This window comes from Ranitomeya variabilis, chromosome 8 (genome assembly GCF_051348905.1).
Source record: "Ranitomeya variabilis isolate aRanVar5 chromosome 8, aRanVar5.hap1, whole genome shotgun sequence".
Classification (NCBI taxonomy): Eukaryota; Metazoa; Chordata; class Amphibia; order Anura; family Dendrobatidae; genus Ranitomeya; species Ranitomeya variabilis.
This window is the reverse complement of record NC_135239.1, coordinates 161,848,923-161,868,752: the sequence shown is the minus strand read 5'-3', so window position 1 is coordinate 161,868,752 and position 19,830 is coordinate 161,848,923. Positions and strand designations below refer to the sequence as shown.

Genomic DNA, 19,830 nt, shown 5'->3' with positions numbered 1-19,830 from the left:
TGGAGTGTACAAGTTGACACAATATATTCAATGCCGCCTATTATTCATTTACCTGTGTGTCAGGATGATGCTGCAGGGATGGTGGTTCCAAATGTGGAAGGTCCTTGCGGTATGCACTAGTTTGTGCATGCCAGATTCCACCAAACAGAGAAGGCTTCCTTGCTGGTGGGGCGCCGTCCCGGCCAGTGACAGACGCCTCTGATTGTTGGTAACAAGTTACCGCCTGTGGGTGTCCAGGTCAGAAGCCGGCGAACAGCCAGCAAAGTGCAGGAAGCTGCAGGACTTTGCGTAATGTCACGGTCACGTGATACCTCACGGGACTGGCTATGGCTATGGAGCGCCCTACGGACCACAATCCAACGCGTTTCGGAATCACTGATTCCTTCGTCAGGAAATTTTCACCAAATTTCAGTTTTTTTCACAAATAAACGCAGGTAATATCAAAGAAATTTTACCAGTATCATGAAATACAATATGTCACAAGAAAACAATGTCAGATTCACCGGGATCTGTTGAAGCGTTCCAGAGTTATTACCTCATAAAGGGACAGTGGTCAGAATTGGAAAAATTGGCCCGGTCATTAACGTGCAAACCACCCTTGGCGGTTAAGGGGTTAAAATTATTTTTTAAATTTTTTTTACTTTATTTTTACTTTTTTACTTTGTCCCTCTATGTAACTTTCACTTTTATCACTCTAATCGCTGTTATAAAGCATTTGCAATGATTTACAGCTGTCAGGTCTTGTTTATCTTGTTTAGACCATGCTCTGAGCATGGTGTAACAAGTTTGCTAGCCTCGTGACCAGGGTCACCATGGCAGCGATGAGGCCCTTGCGGAGGCACCGATCGGAGCGGAGAGAGAGCCCCCTCCCTTTCCCTGCCCGTTATATGTTGCGATTGATATAATTCACAGCATTTAGGGGGTTAAACTGCGGAGACAAGTGCGGGCGCCGCTCCTGGCAGTGAGAGCTGGGTTACAGCTTTCATGTTAGCTGAACGTCTGGTGGCGATCGCGCATAATTGCCATGACATACGCCGTACATCCAAGGTCGGGAAGGTTATAAAACTGTGAATTTGATTTTTTTTTTCTAAATGTTTTAATTTTTAGCACTTTCCCTTCAATGTACCAAATCACACCCGAAAACTGATGTGGATTACATACCCACTTAAAAGTAGGCGTCCTGTGCAGTTTCTTGTATTCTCGGGGGCAGGATCTGAACATTCCTATTGTAGACGCTGAGATATGTGCTTTTTATGGGACAGATATACAATAGATTAGCGACTGACGGACATTAGGCCTCATGGGGAGATGGAAGAGAGTGATAATGTCAGAGTTAGAGGCTGCAGGAAGATGCATAAACCCATAGTCCTAGTAACAATGTAACCTCAGTCAGTTATAGATGCGAGTCAGCTGTGTATCCAACCCACTGCCGCCTTGTAGGACGCGCTCTCCGCTCCTGAGCCCGCTCCATGCACTCACAACCAACATCCGCTGTACATATACAGCTAAATAAAATCCTCATAGCGCACGTAGTAACAGAAAACCCGGAGTTCTAGTAACAACACAACCTCATTCTCAGGAGGAAGCAATAACAACGTATAGGGAGGGCTGTAGGAAGGAGCCGGTGAGTTTACGTGTTACATCGTAACTGTGCAGACTACTAGAGGCTCAAAACCTACTTATTCAGAAATTCATGTTTTATGTCACTGTGGACATCAGTGAATTCTTACAGGTGTGTAATGTAGAGGATAAGTAATAGTATATGAACGTCCTGACACTGTGCAGTGTTACCACCTTTCTATATGTCACATACTGGTGATAAATACAGAAATACACGAGATACAGGATGATGATGTTCAATAATTAATAATTTTTTTTTTTTCTCCTAGCAGTATGTTTTGAGTTGTGGGAGGAAACCGGAGTACCCGGGGAAAACCCACACAGACACGGGGAGAACATACAAACTCTGTGCAGATGGTGTCCCAGATTTACACCCAGGAGCACCGCGCTGCTCGCCAACAGTGCTGATCACTGCGCCACCGTGCCGTCCTGTAGTCTGACGGTCCTACATCTCCAAGCAGCATGCCAGCCAGGTGAGTTATGGGGCAGCAATAGAGAATGCAGGACACTATGGTCTCTGATATGTAACAGAGTAAATGGAAGAACTCGGGGTGGGATAACAACAGACCCCGCCTGTTTCTTCAGACCACACCCAGGTCCACGCCTCCCTGACCCAGTAGTCAGGTATTGGGGGGAGGGAACTAAGTTATATTTCCATTGCTGTTATTTCTGCGGCTTTCAATGCTCTTCCACCTGTTGCTGATGTAGGAGAAGCCACAGAACAGCCGCTGGTCCTTCGGGGTTATAGGTGGTTCCTGAGCTTCAATGCCAGACATCACTTGGTCCAATTCAATTTGTTTGCTGGTTTCCAAAACTGGGATCTATAGAAGAAAACAAATTAGTCTGGTTACTTCATTAGGTATTTAATTATATCCGTCCCCTCCTGAGGGCACCTGTACAGATTGTGGATGAGCCATGGTAACCGTGTGCAGATTATCGCTATTCGCCATGATGCATCGTTACCTGCAGCTTGAGAACAAGTCAACTACTGGTGCTGCCTGGCAATCTGCGGTATCCACATCTGCTACAACTGCACCATAAACTTTTGGTCACACGTTGCAACCACATCGGGTTCTTTTGCCGCAGTATCAACAAAAATTCATAATTCTGTTGTGGTTTTTCTTCCGAAAATTGCAAGAGCAACATGGCTCTTTCGCAAAAAAAATGCAGAGTGTGAACACAGCATAACGAATCCAAGTTATTCACTAAGTGGCCTTCTGAAGAATTGGGGACAATAATTACACTTTTGAGAAATATGTAAAAGCCTGTCCATCCTGCCCCATACTGTAATTCCTCCCATTTACCAGCAGGGGAGGATAAACACATTCTGGCCTACACTATGTAGGATTGTTACTCATTATTTGAGTATTTCTTACACGTTATTATCACATTACACAGACGAGCAGGTGACATTATAATAAAATAACGCTGTGCACTTACAGGTGTCATTGTAAATGGTGGAAGTGACCTTCCCGCCTCTAATTCCTTCCAGTTTATGGGCGAGAAGAATGGATGTCCTTTTAAATTGCTGCAAACATCCTGCCTCTTCTTTGGTGTTTTACACAAGAGCTGCAAATAAATAAGAACCATTATTATATCACAAGTAATAATAGAAATAATCTCAGAAAAAAAGCAGTTACAGAATTGATTTCTAATTTTCTTACAGAAAGATGAATTTATTTAAACAGCCATTGCTAGGAACAAATGCGATAGGACAGGATAAGATAGGATAATACAGGATACGATAGTAAAGTAAAGGATAGGATAGGACAGGATAAGACTGGATAGTACAGAACAGGATGGTACAGGATCGGATAGGACAGGATAGGATGGTACAGGATCGGATAGTACAGGATAGGACAGGATAGCACAGGATAGGTCATCAGTAGTTCATCAGTCAGGGACCGATACCCTGTGTGGAGAGGTTTTGGTGAGCGCCGCAGCCTCTTTATTGTATAAATTGGCCTGTAGATGAGAACGCTGTACATATAGGAATATAGGAGAGGCTGTCCCGGGGCTCCAGCATTGTCCCAATTCCTTCTATTGGATAAAGCTGAAATACCCAATACAGTGGTGATGAAATGTACGGTGTATTATCAAAACTCATGACTGGTCTATGCTTCCTATGTCTCCAGGTATATTTGTCTATTTACTCACTCTCTCTATGACATCCCTCAGCTGAGAATCCATGGTGTTTGGATAGCAAGGTTTATCACATGTCACTGAATAGGCAACCCTTCGTAAACACGAACCAGAGTAAAACGGGGAATATCCTGTGGCCATTTGGTAGACTGTGACCCCAAAAGCGAACAGGTCAACAGTGTAATTATAGGGCTGTCGACGAGCCATCTGTGGAAACATAAGATTAGAAGAGTAAGTTAGTACATTGTCCATCCTGGGAGAGAGAAAACAATTGTGGTCCATGTTTACTGGTAGAGTTTTTCCACACCTAAGCCCCCATACATAATACATGTCAGCCAAAAGATCATTTGGTTGATAGCTACCTCTCCCATGAACAGGAGCTCACAGTTCAGCCAAGAACTTCTATGTTCTCTATTAGAGAAACTCTGCCAGACTCCAAAAAATAAAGGATTGATCATTGGAAATCCAATGTGCTAGATCCTTCTCCTCCTGGATATAGAGTCTAGAGGCCCCAGTACACATTAGAATGTTGGCTGATCCTTCTGATATTGGCCGGTTTGGCTGACTTTAGTCTAATATGTATGGGGGCCCTTACACAGTCTATCTATTAGTTAGCGTTAGTAAATGTGGGCCGCTGTGGTGATAGATCTGTGATTCCACAAGCTCCACATTAAGGGAGAATTGCAGGTGGATAATAAAGTATGAGATATTAGTAGTCACATAGTCACCTCAGGAGCCATATAGCCAGGAGTGCCTTGAAAGCCTCTGATCTTCTGACAGCCAAATACATTCATAGCAGCAAGGCCAAAATCAGCAATCTTAGCGTGTCCATCGCCGTCCAGTAGAATGTTGTCTGGTTTTAAATCCCTTAAAAAGAAAGAAAAATAGTTCTGTGAATCAGACATAGATGACCTGTAGTGCTGGTTACTGTGGGGGCTTCACAGGACCACTCACTAAACACTGGGGGCAGATTCACTAATCCTATCTTGTGTAGACATATACCAGGCTGTCTGAATATGCGCCAAATTCATCACAGTGACTGTTTGACAAATTAGGAGCATCTTCAGAGACTTTTGTCTGATGTTACACCACTATTGTTTTAATTACTTAGAGCCAATAATTTTCACAAAAATCTGGTTACAGTTTAGTTGCACGTTGTGACATTGTAAACCACATGGATTCCTATCAAACTATTCCCATTTCCATAAAAGCCTTGTCCCCTCTTCGAGTGAGCCCAAAAAAGGGTCTAAAACACTTCATAAATGTGGTACACATTATGTTCACGAGATTTTTGGCACAAATAACACCACAATTCTGGCACATTTATCTATTTCCCATAGTAAATCTTTCCCTATGCATAAAAGAAGAAATGACTTATTACCGGTGAATAATCCCCCGACTGTGGAGAAACTCTATTCCACTCAAGATTTCTGCTGCAAGGAACCTAATAAGGAAGAAAAAATCCTATCAGCATTAATTGTTCTACTGAACCACTAATAACTATGAGGGGAGACAGCGGCCACAGGAATCACAGAGCGGCTGTTCTCTTACCTGGTCGTGCAGACATCCAGGGGGCCTCTGGAATTGATAAATGCAGTCAAATCGCCACCACTCAGATATTCCATGGCATAAAATGCATAGTCCTGTGCGAGAGGAGGGAAGATGATTGTAAATAATGCAGATTTTATCCATCCTGATAACATTTACTATGGTTCTGGGACCTCTACTGTGTGTCCAGAAGACATGTCTCCTTGTCTGCACACACTGGAGAGGTGTCCAGGGCGAAAATTAAGTCAAAATCCTCTAATGATAGCCACCAGTAATGGCGCCCAGGGAATACAGGCACATAGACCATGCAGCAGGGCTACTCATTTCCACAGGCAAAGATTGAATTTACAATCTAATGGAAGCAACTGGACATGATAGGGAGAAAGGAATTTTTAGAAAGTGAGGAGTCTCTTACCGCTGTCTGGAAGGTCCCATAGGCATGTGTGAAGAATCTGCTGTCTTCAGTGATTTCCAGGACCTCTCTCTCTAAGCGGATGGTGTGTTTAGCGTACTCCAACAATTCCCTCTTCTTGACCATCTTGACAGCCAGCTGAAGTCCGCTGGGTTGATGTGTCGCCAGCATGACCCTGCCAAAACTGCCTTCTCCAAGCTTCCTGGTAAAGATGAAACTCTCCAGGGAAAGACAGGCAGTCACTTGCTCTGAAGGGCTGGTGGTCTGAGCACCGATTACACCTAGAAGGGAAAACAGATATAAGAACCAACAATTAATCTTACAGTCACACTCACATATAATGCTACAATTAATTGGCAATTTTCAATCTATCATGAACTTTGAACCCTGATGAACCTGGTTACCACCATGTTCTGGCTGGAGAGCCCCAAGTATAGAAGGTGAAGAGCTCTGATGTAAGTGGTAAGATGTACGGGATACGATTATGTCATTAAGTTACATTTTGTAAAATAAATGAACACTGTATATAAAACATGGATGTGGCCTGTGACTAAATGACTATAGACTTTACCTTCTGGAGCTTGATCGATGGATTTTTCAGTCTCACGTCTTCTCTTTGTGGTGGTCTCAGTGTCAGATGTCCTCTTTCTCTTAAGTTGTTCTCTACAACTTTGATTTTCAGCTCTCTCATGATGTATGTGAGAGCTCCTGGTTTTAGCTGATCCGCTAAATCTTATTTCAGAGGTAACATCCTTTCCACTCTCAGATTCCACCATTCTTCCTCTCTTATTTGGGGGTGCATCGTCTCTCTCAGGAGAAGTGTTCCCTCTTTTTTTCCCCTTTTTAAGGGTCTTTATCTCTGGTGGATGTCCAGAAGATGTTGTACAGGGATCATCTGTTTTCTTAACAGGTACGTCCTCTACAATGTCCTGAGAAGTTTCCACAATTTTTCCTCTCTTATTTGGGGTTTCATCTTCCTTCGCAGGAGATGAGTTCCCTCTTTTTTTCCCCTTTTTAAGGGTCTTTATCTCTGGTGGATATCCAGAAGATGTTGTACAGGGATCTTCTGTTTTCTCAACAGGTACGTCCTGTACAATGTCCTGAGAAGTTTCTCCTCGCTGAGAAAAACTCTCTTCCGTGCATCTCTTTTTAGCACTCCTCTTATTCTTTTCACTACACTTCCTTTTTCGTCCCATGATAAGTTAATATCAATAATAACGAATTTGTTAAGTGCGCAAAAGTCGTCTTCACTCTCCAACAGTTGAAGGTAAAGTAAGAAAAGTGACTTCGGAATCCTTAACCTAACAGTCACCTAGTATTGTGACATCATCGCCATTGTGACATCATCAGCCAGAGTGTAAGCGATGATGTCATCGGCTGCTGCAGGACTAAGTTTGACATAATCAGATGACCTTGTTTAAGAAAAGTTTCGTTTTTCATATTAACATAGTTAGCATTTTTTAAGATCCTACTGAAGGACCCTAAATGTTTTGCATCTAACTATTCAAAAATCTGTAAACACCTAGAAAATTCCCAAGAATTGATGCAGCAACAAATAGATTAATAACCAAATAAATAAATAAATAAATGTTACTTTTTTCAATATACAAAATTGCTGGACATGATCTCATTAAAATAATATATGAAGAAAAACATGTTAAAATAACAATCGGAGACTCAGGTCTCCAGAGTACCAAAAATATTAGACAGGTGTTTTTTATGTTATGGCTGATGGGTTCAAATCTGCAGTGATGCACATGAATGAAAATAGGAACAAATCCTTATATTTCACATTGTGCCCCCGCCGCCTCCATCCCACAGCCCTGTGTTGTGTAGAGGCCACAGTGACATTTCTTCTACATACAACAGTATATAAAATCTCCACATTCTCCAGTGGTTTTTATACTCAGTGGTGTTTTGTCTGCAGTGATATTATACCCTGCAGGAGCCATAGGATGATGTAGTTACATGACTTTATCTCTGTATGGATAGTTAACAAAAACTGACATTTCGGATACACGCCAATGTATATGATTCCAAGGCCAGAACCTAATACTAAACAATTAGAGCAGCTCTCTCACATAATATGATCCTACAAAAAAAGAAAAATGGAGCAGAAATGCCCTTAATAAATAAGGTGAGATGAGACGTAAAAATATAAAAAAAACTGTACAAATCTTTATTAGCTCACTCACATACATAGTGCGGGTATACATAACCCACAAAACAATACAGGAAAAGTTAGAAATAGGGGGAAAATCCAGGCAACACAAGTACTCAAAACCTCTCATAGTAAACATGTGGAGGCACAAAATCCAAGATACATCAGTGTATCTGTATCACAGTGACATATTGTAAGTATTACACAAAGGAAAAAGCAATTCCATATGGAGAAATGATTTGTAAAAAGTAGCCAGTGTGCATCTGCCTTTCCTTAATAAAGTGCCATTGCTACTGCAATACAGGGATTATGCTTACCTATATGGGAAAGAGGGGATATGAGAGACCGCGTGCACCTTAACCCTGACGCACGCTTCGCGTGACAGGCTTCTGTCTGGGCTTCATATTTATACTACCTATTGAACCTGTTCTACGCCCGGATTGCTAGCATTTATATTGGTATATGGTCTCCATCCTGGTATGTGCTGCTTCCATCCTGCGCCCTAATCTTGTCATGTGCTGCTCCCATCCTGTAATGTGTTTCCCCCATCCTGTGCCCCTATTCTGTCATGTGCTGCACCCATTCTGCGCCCCCATTCTGTCATGTGCTGCTCTCACCCTTCATCCTGCGCCCCCATTCTGTCTTGTGCTGCACCCATTCTGAGCCTTCATTCTGTCATGTGCTGCACCCATTCTGCACCCCGGAAGATACGAAACCACAAAATCAAAATGGGAAAAAAACAAGGACCATCGAGCCTGTCTAGGACTCAGCCGTTTGGCAGACTCGAGGTAAATCAGATTCTTATGATCGGTCAGGACCACAATACGGTGCTTAGCTCCCTCAAGCCAATGTCGCCACTCCTCAAACGCCCACTTCATAGCCAACAACTCCCAACTGCCGACATCATAATTGCGTTCAGCAGGCGAAAACTTGCGGGAGAAGAAGGCACACAGTTTCATCAAGGAACCAACAGAATCCCTCTGAGACAAAACGGCCCCTGCCCCAATCTCAGAGGCGTCAATCTCAACCTGAAACGGAAGAGAAACATCCGGTTGGCGCAACACCGGAGCAGAAGTAAATCGGCGTTTAAGCTCCTGAAAGGCAGAGACAGCCGCAGAGGACCAATTTGCCACATCAGCGCCTTTCTTCGTCAAATCGGTCAAGGGTTTAACCACGCTGGAGAAATTAGCAATGAAACGGCGATAAAAATTTGCAAAACTCCAAAATTTCTGAAGGCTCTTCACGGATGTGGGTTGAATCCAATCATAAATGGCCTGAACCTTAACCGGATCCATCTCCATAGATGAGGGAGAAAAAATGAAGCCCAAAAAAGAAACCTTCTGCACCCCAAAGAGGCACTTGGACCCGTTCACAAACAAAGCATTGTCACGAAGGATCTTAAATACCATCCTGACCTGCTCCACATGAGACTCCCAATCACCGGAAAAAATCAAAATATCGTCCAAATATACAATCAAGAATTTATCAATATAAGTCCGGAAGATATCATGCATGAAGGATTGAAAAACCGATGGAGCATTAGTGAGCCCGAATGGACCCACAAGGTATTCAAAATGGCCTTCGGGCGTATTAAACGAAGTTTTCCATTCATCACCCTGTTTAATACGAACAAGATTATATGCCCCCCGAAGGTCAATCTTAGTAAACCAACTAGCCCCCTTAATCCTAGCAAACAAATCAGAAAGCAAAGGTAAAGGGTATTGAAACTTGACCATGATCTTATTCAAGAGGCGATAATCAATACAAGGTCTCAAGGAGCCATCCTTCTTAGCAACAAAAAAAAATCCTGCTCCCAACGGTGAAGAAGATGGCCGAATATGCCCTTTCTCCAAAGACTCCTTAACATAACTCCACATGGCGGTATGTTCAGGCACAGACAGGTTGAAAAGTCAGCCCTTAGGAAACTTACTGCCTGGAATCAAGTCAATCGCACAATCACAGTCCCTGTGCGGTGGAAGGGAACTGGACTTGGGCTCATCAAATACATCCTGAAAATCAGACAAAAACTCTGGAATTTCAGAAGAGGAAGAAGAGGAGATTGACATCAAAGGAACATCATTATGAACCCCCTGACAACCCCAACTAGTCACAGACATAGACTTCCAATTCAACACAGGATTATGTACCTGCAACCACGGAAAACCCAGCACGATAACATCATGCAAATTATGCAACACCAGAAATCGACAATCTTCCTGATGGGCTGGCGCCATGTGCATGGTCACCTGTGTCCAAAACTGAGGCTTATTTTTAGCCAAAGGTGTAGCATCAATCCCCCTTAAAGGAATAGGGTTCTGCAAAGGCTGCAAGAGAAAACCACAACGCCTGGCAAACTCAAAATCCATTAAGTTCAAGGCAGCACCTGAATTCACAAACGCCATGACAGAAAATGATGACAATGAGCAGATCAAGGACACCGATAACAGAAATGTAGGTTGTACAGTACTGATGGTAAATGAACTAGCGATCCTCTTTGTCCGCTTAGGGCAGACTGAAATGACATGAGAAGCGTCGCCAAAGCATCATCATTCCATTTAGTCAACACAGACCATTTTCTAAATTTCTGACAATACAATTCTGCCGCCTCTTGACCCTGAGACAGGGCCAACAAGGTCTTCTCCGCTTGATCCACAGAATTCGGTTCATCATATAATAATCCTAAAGCCTGAAAAAAGGAGTCTACATTAAGCAAAGCAGGATTCCCAGATTCCAGGGAAAATGCCCAATCGTGTGGATCACCACGCAGCAGGGAGATGACGATTTTAACCTGCTGAATAAAATCACCGGAGGATCGAGGTCTCAGAGCAAAAAACAGTTTACAATTGTTTTTAAAACTCAAAAATTTGGACCTGTCACCAAAAAACAAATCAGGAATAGGAATCTTCGGCTCTGAAACAGGAGTCTGAACAATATAATCAGAAATACCCTGTACCCTAGCAGCAAGCTGGTCTACACGAGAAGCTAATTCCTGAACATCCATGCTAGCACAAGACTCCTCAGCCACCCATAGATAAAGAGGGAAGAAAAGATGGAAAAAGAGGGAAAAGAGGGAAAAAAAAATGTCTCAACACCTTTCTTCCCTTCTTCTGAGATGCATTTAACTCATTAGTGGCCAGTTGTACTGTTATGATCCGGTGACCTTGGAGCCGCATGAAACTTTCTCTGGAGTGGGTGGAAACTGTACTGACCGCAGATCCTGAACTAACACCGCAACTAGAAGTAGCCGTGGGGTGTGCCTAACAAACCCTAGACACCTCGACACAGCCGGAGGACTAAATACCCCTATAGATGGAAATAGGAATACTACCTTGCCTCAGAGCAGGCAGGATAGGCAGCCCCCATGAATATTGACTGTGAGTAGGAGAAGAAAAGACACACGCAGGCAGAAAACAAGATTTAGCAAAAGAGGCCACTCTAGCTAAATAGAAAAGGATAGGACACTAGGCGGTCAGTATTAAAACCCTTCACAAAATGTCCACAGCAGATAATACAAAAACTTCCACAATCTAACTAAAGACGTGGAGTGAATATCTGCAACCCCAGAGAATCCAACACAGACTGAGAAAATACTGACACAATCTAAGCTGGACAAGAAAACACAAAAGAATAGCACTGAATTATGAAGCACACAGCATGTGTGCCAAAGAAACAAAACCAGACACTTATCTTTGCTGATTTGGCAGAAAGGCAGGAGGAACCAGGCAGAGGTCCAACACCTCCCAACAACAATTGACAACTGGCAAGGACTAATGAATCCTGCACGCCTAAATATCCCAGTCAGAACTGCAATCAGCAGATACACCTGACCAGGACTGCAACTCAGGGACAACTGCATTACCACCTACAACCACCGGAGGGAGCCCAAAAGCAGAATTCACAACACTCGCCCCCTCCCAACTGCACTAGCTTGAACTGGTAAAAATGGCTCCAAAATCCCTGGAAGTCCTTTGTTCCATTATTGTAAGATATTGGACCAATGATTTAAGGTAGGAAAATACCAAATACATTTTGCAAATTTTCATCGGCGGAATTATCAGTCACTCTAAGCGTGATCTTCTAACTCCATCAGGTAAAAAGTAGGGATTTCTCTGCAATTATGCATCACAAATAGGACATATTTGATCTCATTAGAATGCCAACGTTAATACGAGATGAATGCTGGGTTTGTTATGACTATGACATGTTCTGTAGTGGAGATACAGGCATTAGACAAACTTGTGTTAAATCTACTAAGACTGAAGAAAGAGGAGGGCGATCTTAACTCAACCCTTTTGGTGATGTCACAGGCTGTGATTATTTAAGTGACTCCACTTACCCAGCCCAAGGAGTCTGTCTGCTGGAGCCTGTGTGAGTCTGATCTTACTGCTAACCCTGATGAATTGGGACATTTGGGAACTCCGCCCACTAGCCTGGTTGCCTGCAATGCTCTGAACGCATGTAAGTGTTGATTTCTCATGTAATCCCTGTTTTTTTTTATAATTACCTTGTACATATTTGCAATTGTCTCTTTTGTAACATCCTTGTAATATTTTTCTATAAACACTGCCTAAATTTCATGGAGTATAATATTTAATACTAGTTCGTTCTTCCTGTTCTAAAACGTACCCTAAGTCTTCTGAAGGGAATTACGCTACGGTGTTAGGTTAGCTTCAGACCCATTTAATCGAAGCTGGTGGCAGCAATACCGTGCACTGTGCCTTTGGGAGTCATTGTAGCGACGGCGACATTGATAATTATTGTTCCTGCCTGAGCGGGAGTAGTTTAAATCGCCTCGCTGTAGCGTGCCCAATAGCCAGTACATAGCAGGCAGCCTTTCTGGTGACTAATTATCCTAGGTGCAGTACCTAATCTGACCTGAGGGTAAGGGGGGGGGCACCAGAGAGCTGCAGGTTTCAAGAGGAACTGTAAGCGGGATATTCATAGATCCCTGCAGTTCGTGGTATATTGAAGAGCAGTGGAATACCTAGAATAAGCCCCTGCTGTAAACTAAGAGGTCAATAGCCTTGTGTGTGTTTTTTATCACATTGTAGCAGTGGAGGGATAACTAAGATAAGCCCCCCTGCACATGTGATAGCCGTCTGTTGGCCTAAAGTCACCCTGATCTGCGATGTAGGGGTGACGGTCATGGTGTGAATCCGTGAACTATTGGTGGCAGAGGTGAGGAATCGTGACACTACCCACGGTGGCAGAAGAGCCACTGTCCAACCCAGAGTTCATCCTCTGAGTCTATGTAGATGGCTCCAGATTTGCAGATGATGAAGGAAGATTCCACACAAGATGTGCAGTGACCAGCAATCAAGAGATCCTGTGGTCCAGAAGTCTGCCGCCTAGTCTGTCAGCCCAGGAAGCAGAACTGATAGTGCTGACGAAGGCCTACCAGATGGCAGAAGACAAGACTGCGGAAATGTATACCGATTCGAGGTACTCGCATGGCATAGCACACGACTTTGGACCCATTTGGGCTGCAAGGGACTTCATCACAGCAAGCAGAACAACCGTGAAGCATTATGGAGCCATTAAGGACCTGCTGAACGCACTTCAACTTTCAAAAAATGGTGGCAGTACTAAAAGTCAAAGCGCATGGAAAACTAAACACAGTAGAGTCACGAGGCAACAACATGGTGGATATGGCAGCCAAAGAAGCAGTCAAAGGAAGACAATATGGAGAAGTGGGAGAGGTCGTAGAGCCGGACGGATACAACATGACGACTGAAGACAAGAAACCTGACCAAATGACGTCCTGGGATGAGTTCAAAAAGCTACAGGAGCAAGCCCCAATGGACAAGAAGGAATGCTGGATGTGGAAGGGAGCAACACATGAAGAAGGAAGGGTATACGCAATGGACTACAAACCCTGTTTACCCCGAAGCATGTATCCTATGGTGGTCCAGTGGGCACATGGACCCACACACAGATCAAAGACACAGATGAATGATCTGATTGGTGCTTACTGGTTCGCTCCAGGGATCTCCACCCTAACAGCCAAGTTCACTAGCAGCTGTCTGACCTGTGGCAAATGCAACCCTGGAAGAATGGAGAAAGTTCCCACACATCGTCTTGCCAGACCACTGTACCCCTTCCAGAGGATCCCGATAGACCACATCCAAATGCCACCAAGTGGAGGATTCAAATATGCCCTTGTGGTTGTGGATGTGTTCTCAGGATGGCCAGAAGCTTTCCCAGTGAGGAACCAGCCAGCAAAGACCACTGCAAAGAAGCTACTCTCAGAGACGAGATATGCAGCTATGGGGACTCAGAAGTGATAGAGAGTGACCAGGGACCCACATTCACAGCAAATCTCACGAGAGATCTGGTCAGCAGTAGGGTCAGACTTAGGCCTACACACTCCCTACAATCCCCAGAGTAGTGAGAAAGTGGAAAGACTGAATGGGACACTTAAGAACAGGATGTTGAAAGTTGCCCAAGAGACACGCAAACCATGGCAGGAGACACTCCCAATCACACTACTTAGTGTAAGGCACACTTCCAGAGGCCCAGAAAAGCTGTCACCATATGAAATTTTGTTTGGGTCTAGTCTCAGGTTAGGGGTATCCTTTCCCTCAGCAGCTAACTATGCAATATGATACTTTGTCTGCTTATGTAATTGAACTCACCAAGAAACTTGCTAATATCCATTCTCGAGCTTTTTTCTTCATTGCCAGATCCAGATTCAGTGTCCGGTATGCACTCCTTGAAGCCAGGAGACTGGGTGTTGGTGAAAAAGTTTGTAAAGAGAACACCACTCGATCCCAGATTTGATGGTCCTGTTCAAGTGCTGCTGATGACACCAACCTCTGTGAAACTGGAGGGAAGACCCACTTGGATCCACTCATCGCATTGCAAGAAAGCTCCCATACCAGAAGATAACACCCAAGCCAGAATGATGTTGTGGATGCCCTGCCTGAACGAATAGATGACCTACCTGATAAAGAATACACATCGCTCACTATACATGGTGTTGACTAAGACTGATTGCAACGAACCCCCGTTAAGGACAGATCTCCTGACCGCCCATTTGCGAAAAGTCTGTACGGAGTGGGGCGTAGGCGCTAGGCTTGCGTCAGTTCACCGGCGGCACAAAAGAGTTGCAGCGCTTTGGGACAGGAGGCTAGGATTAGGGCAAGTGATATCTAAGGGGGGCTTGTGATAGAAATATATAGATCTCACTTGCATGTATACTCCTTTAAATCATATATACTTACATAAAGATTATATATATATATATATATATATATATATATATATATACTCAGCTAGTTTATAATCAATTGCTCAACTTAACCACATGAGCTAGACCAGATGGTTCTTGCCACTTTCCAGTATGTTTCAGACACTAAAAACGGGAAGTTAGGCCAGATGTTCTGAACTAATGTCTAAGAATGTTGCTGAATAGCAGGATAAGGGTGACAGCTATTTCCAAGAGTGCTAAATCAGCTTGTTGCTAGGTAGACTCCAGTCAGAATATGCCATGTACTCAGTTAAATACATTATGTACTCAGTCAGCCAATGAAATAATAGCTAGACAATATGGTAATTAACTAACCACCCCTAACAACCCCTAACCACCCCTTTCTATATGCAATTATAAAACTATGTATGTACAATAAATGATCAGTATTGATGGAATGTTATTGACACAATGTTGTGCAGTCTCATTCTTGATGAGTGCTCAAAATACTCAGTCTTATTGGGAGCGGCCGCAGCACACACAGGGATAAATTTATCCAATCCAAATTTCCATATCACATGCCTCTGTTGTCAGTGCCACTGTTGGAGAACCGAGACGCTGCAATCAAGAAGACTACAGACTGATAAGTTTTATTGCCTTTGTTTCCTCCTATCGAACTATTGTTCCTTCCCGCCCTACCCCTTCCTAGCTCCCAGTTCTGCCCTTCTCCCTAACACACCTCCCATGTCCTGCCACTCCCTGCGCGGAGTATACGTGTTGTTAATAAACCTGATAACTCTTGATCTGCCTCCCGTCCGTGACGATATCTCACGTTCCTGCAATTTCTGCATATATATTTGGTATTATCTGTGTACACATTTCCTTTGCTTAATGTAGATGTACCTAAAGCCATTACAAGAAGACATACCTTGAGACATGTAAGTAGGTCTCTGACTGCCTTGTTTCCCACATAGACAGTAAGCCGAGGCATGCTTGTACACTGCTTCTGTCCTGACACATGTCCTTTTGCGTCATATGGATGGCGGCCAGTCACTTAACAAGCATAGTTCCTATCACCCATATGTCTGAGCAGTGTTTGTTTCATGTCATTTGATTCTGGTTTGATAAAGCATTTTTCCCAATATTTCTTTGTTCCCACCATATTTCTTTGATTTCTTTTTCCTCACTCCACTATTTCCTCAGTCTAACGCCTCATTTGTGGACCCCCCATGATGACATAGTGGCTACTCTGTGATAGCGTCTGATCAATCTTTTTCTTCTGATATTACAAATTTGCTAACACTGCACTTCTAGTAGAAATTATTGCCACTAACCCTCCAGATGCCTCTTCTCATCCTTTTTTCTTAGTAATATATTTTCTCTACTTCAAATTCTATTTTCTTTCTGTTCTCTTTTTCTCTGTACTTACTTTCTATCCTGTCTTCTGACTTATGGTTAATACATTTTTTGCTGCAATAATTAAAGGGGTTGTCCGGCCTTAGGCTACAAGTCTGCAGTCACTCTATGTGACTGCAGACTCGTGAATCCTCAGATCGCGCGCATTGCAATCTGCAATTCAACTACATCGGTCTTTAACAAACAACACACAGTATCAAGCACAGCACCCTCCAGTTCCAGTTCCAGCAACACAGAACATTTCAAGCCTTTGCTTACATTCAGCTCTGACTATCCCTATGCTTGATCCTACTGTAAGCCCCAGGGATCACCCTTGTGATTCATTACATCTCCCTCTTTCGGTTCCTTACCCGGTACCTCAGTATGAAAGGGATTAAGGCACATTTCTATGTGCATAGTCCCAATCGTAGGCTCTGGACATTACAGGAAGGTCTGCAGGAAATTTAGTAAGACATCTATGTACTCCACATGCCCCAAGCCCACTATACCTTGATCTTCCACTTGTCACGAACCTCACATTTTCTCTCGCTCTCTTAACCAGTAAGTGATTCCCCTTTTTACTTGACCCAGTCCCCCTCCAATGCTGGGCTGGTCCCAAACATTTAACTGTATCCTACGCTATTCCTATTACTGTACACCAATAAGGCCTACCACTGTCTGTCTGCCTTAATGTTCTTATCTATCAGTACCTAAGTACTAACCCATTTTCTACATTTTCCCTACCACTGAGCTAAGTGTACCAGAGTTACCTTAGGCGTTACCTTACACAGTAGCCACACAGCAGCATCAGTACTTAGAACACTTTGCATTAATCATATTACACTTTATACATTTCAGAATAAAACTAAATAAAATTGCAAGTCAATATTCACACTACGCAAATTGTTGAATACAGGGGCCAGTATACGACAGTTTCTGTCAGACCCTTACATTTATTTTCCATCAAACATAACGCATACTACTGTAGACCAGATGTCCACTGTACATTCTCCACCTTGCCATGTCTGCCCATGTAGCGTGTGTGGTTAGTCTTTGCCACATTAATTTGTACCTCATTAATTTCTGACTCTGCAAAAAGCCTTCACTTCTTTTAGCCAAAGTTAACATTTACCTGCTTCTTACATTCCTACCACAAACCACAAAAATGTCCCTGTTCCTCCACTCTGTCTTTAAAAAGCTGTGGATTAGTGATGTGAGTGATCCAGCACAAAGAGCTGACTCCCTTCTGTGAATGATGGGGGTCGGCACCCCAGTGATGGGGGTCGGCACCTCGCGAGACCGCTAAGTCATATGGGTAATTTCGCAATGCATCCTGGGAACGGAAGATGGTGGCAGCCGCACGCGCATCTCCAGAGCTTCGATGGATCCCGGCGGGTGAGTATATAACTATTTTTTATTTTAATTATTTTTTTAAACAGGGATATGGTGCCCACACTGCTGTATACTATGTGGGCTGTGTTATATACCACGTGGCTGCTATATACTACCTGGCCAGTGTTAGATACTATGTGGGCTGTGTTTTGTACTGCGTGGGCTGTGCTATATACTGCGTGGCCAGTGTTAGATACTATGTGGGCTGTGTTTTTTACTGCGTGGCTGCTTTGTATATACTGCTTGGGCTGTGTTAAATACTATGTGGGCTGTGTTTTGTACTGCGTGGGCTGTGCTATATACTACGTAGCCAGTGTTAGATACTATGTGGCCTGTGTTATATACTGCGTGGCTGCTATATACTGCGTCGCCTGTGTTATATACTGCATGGCTGCTATATACTACGTGGGCTGTGTTATGTACTGTTTGACCTGTGTTATATACTGAGTGGCCACTGTTATAAATTGCGTGGCCTGTATTAACGCATCGGCTATTCTACAATATGTATGTAAGTATGTTTATAGCAGCTACATAGTATATAGCACAGGCTACGTACTATTTGTCTGCTATATACTACATGACTCCTATATACTACGCGGCCTGTACTACAGTATATACTATGTGGCTGCTATATACATACATACAGTTAGGTCCATATATATTTGGACAGAGACAACATTTTTCTAGTTTTGGTTATAGACAATACCACAATGAATTTTAAACAAAACAATTCAGATGCAGTTGAAGTTCAGACTTTCAGCTTTCATTTGAGGGTATCCACATTAAAATCGGATGAAGGGTTTAAGAGTTTCAGCTCCTTAACATGTGCCACCCTGTTTTTAAAAGGACCAAAAGTAATTGGACAGATTCAATAATTTTAAATAAAATGTTCATTTTTAGTACTTGGTTGAAAACCCTTGGCTGGCAATGACTGCCTGAAGTCTTGAACTCATGGACATCACCAGACGCTGTTTCCTCCTTCACTGCGGTGGTTTTCAGTTGCTGTTTGTTTGTGGGCCTTTCTGTCTGAAGTTTAGTCTTTAACAAGTGAAATGCATGCTCAATTTGGTTGAGATCAGGTGACTGACTTGGCCATTCAAGAATATTCCACTTCTTTGATTTAATTAACTCCTGGGTTGCTTTGGCTTCATGTTTTGGGTCATTGTCTATCTGTAGGATGAAACGACGACCAATCAGTTTGGCTGCATTTGGCTGGATCTGAGCACACAGTGTGGCTCTGAATACCTCAGAATTCATTCGGCTGCTTCTGTCCTGTGTCACATCATCAATAAACACTAGTGACCCAGTGCCACTGGCAGCCATGCATGCCCAAGCCATCACACTGCCTCCGCCGTGTTTTACAGATGATGTGGTATGCTTTGGATCATGAGCTGTACCACGCCTTCGCCATACATTTCTCTTTCCATCATTCTGGTAGAGGTTGATCATGGTTTCATCTGTCCAAAGAATGTTCTTCCAGAACTGTGCTGGCTTTTTTAGATGTTTTTTGCAAAGTCCAGTCTAGCCTTTATATTCTTGATGCTTATGAGTGGCTTGCACCGTGCAGTGAACCCTCTATATTTACTTTCATGCAGTCTTCTCTTTATGGTAGATTTGGATATTGATACGCCGACCTCCTGGAGAGTGTTGTTCACTTGGTTGGCTGTTGTGAAGGGGTTTCTCTTCACCATGGAGATTATTCTTCTATCCTCCACCACTGTTGTCTTCCGTGGGCGTCCAGGTCTTTTTGCATTGATGAGTTCACCAGTGCTTTCTTTCTTTCTCAGGATGTACCAAACTGTAGATTTTGCCACTCCTAATATTGTAGCAATTTCTCGGCTTGTTTTTTTCTGTTTTCGCAGCTTAAGGATGGCTTGTTTCACTTGCATGAAGAGCTCCTTTGACCGCATGTTTACTTCACAGCAAAACCTTCCAAATGCAAGCACCACATCTCAAATCAACTCCAGGCCT

General features: G+C 43.3%; 1 protein-coding gene across 1 annotated transcript; it reads right to left on the bottom strand.

Annotated features, from left to right (window-relative positions):
• Positions 1–1,888: 1,888 nt before the first annotated feature.
• LOC143787980 (protein kinase C theta type-like) lies at positions 1,889–4,596 on the bottom strand. Its single transcript, XM_077277257.1, has 4 exons — positions 4,491–4,596; positions 3,778–3,969; positions 3,061–3,189; positions 1,889–2,441 (listed from the first exon to the last, which is right to left on the bottom strand). The coding sequence occupies exons 1-4, from the start codon at positions 4,554–4,556 to the stop codon at positions 2,262–2,264; spliced, it is 567 nt and encodes a 188-aa protein (XP_077133372.1). The 5' UTR covers positions 4,557–4,596; the 3' UTR covers positions 1,889–2,261.
• Between the last annotated feature and the right edge of the window lie 15,234 nt (positions 4,597–19,830).

Bases quoted from the DNA above. Each gene is read 5' to 3' on its own strand.
- LOC143787980 (XM_077277257.1), bottom strand. From the start codon at position 4,556: ATGAATGTATTTGGCTGTCAGAAGATCAGAGGCTTTCAAGGCACTCCT. The intron at 3,970-4,490 runs GTGACTATGTGA...ATGTTTCCACAG, and splicing joins CTGGCTATATGGCTCCTGAG to ATGGCTCGTCGACAGCCCTA. The intron at 3,190-3,777 runs GTGAGTAAATAG...ATTTATTTGCAG, and splicing joins TGAGGGATGTCATAGAGAGA to CTCTTGTGTAAAACACCAAA.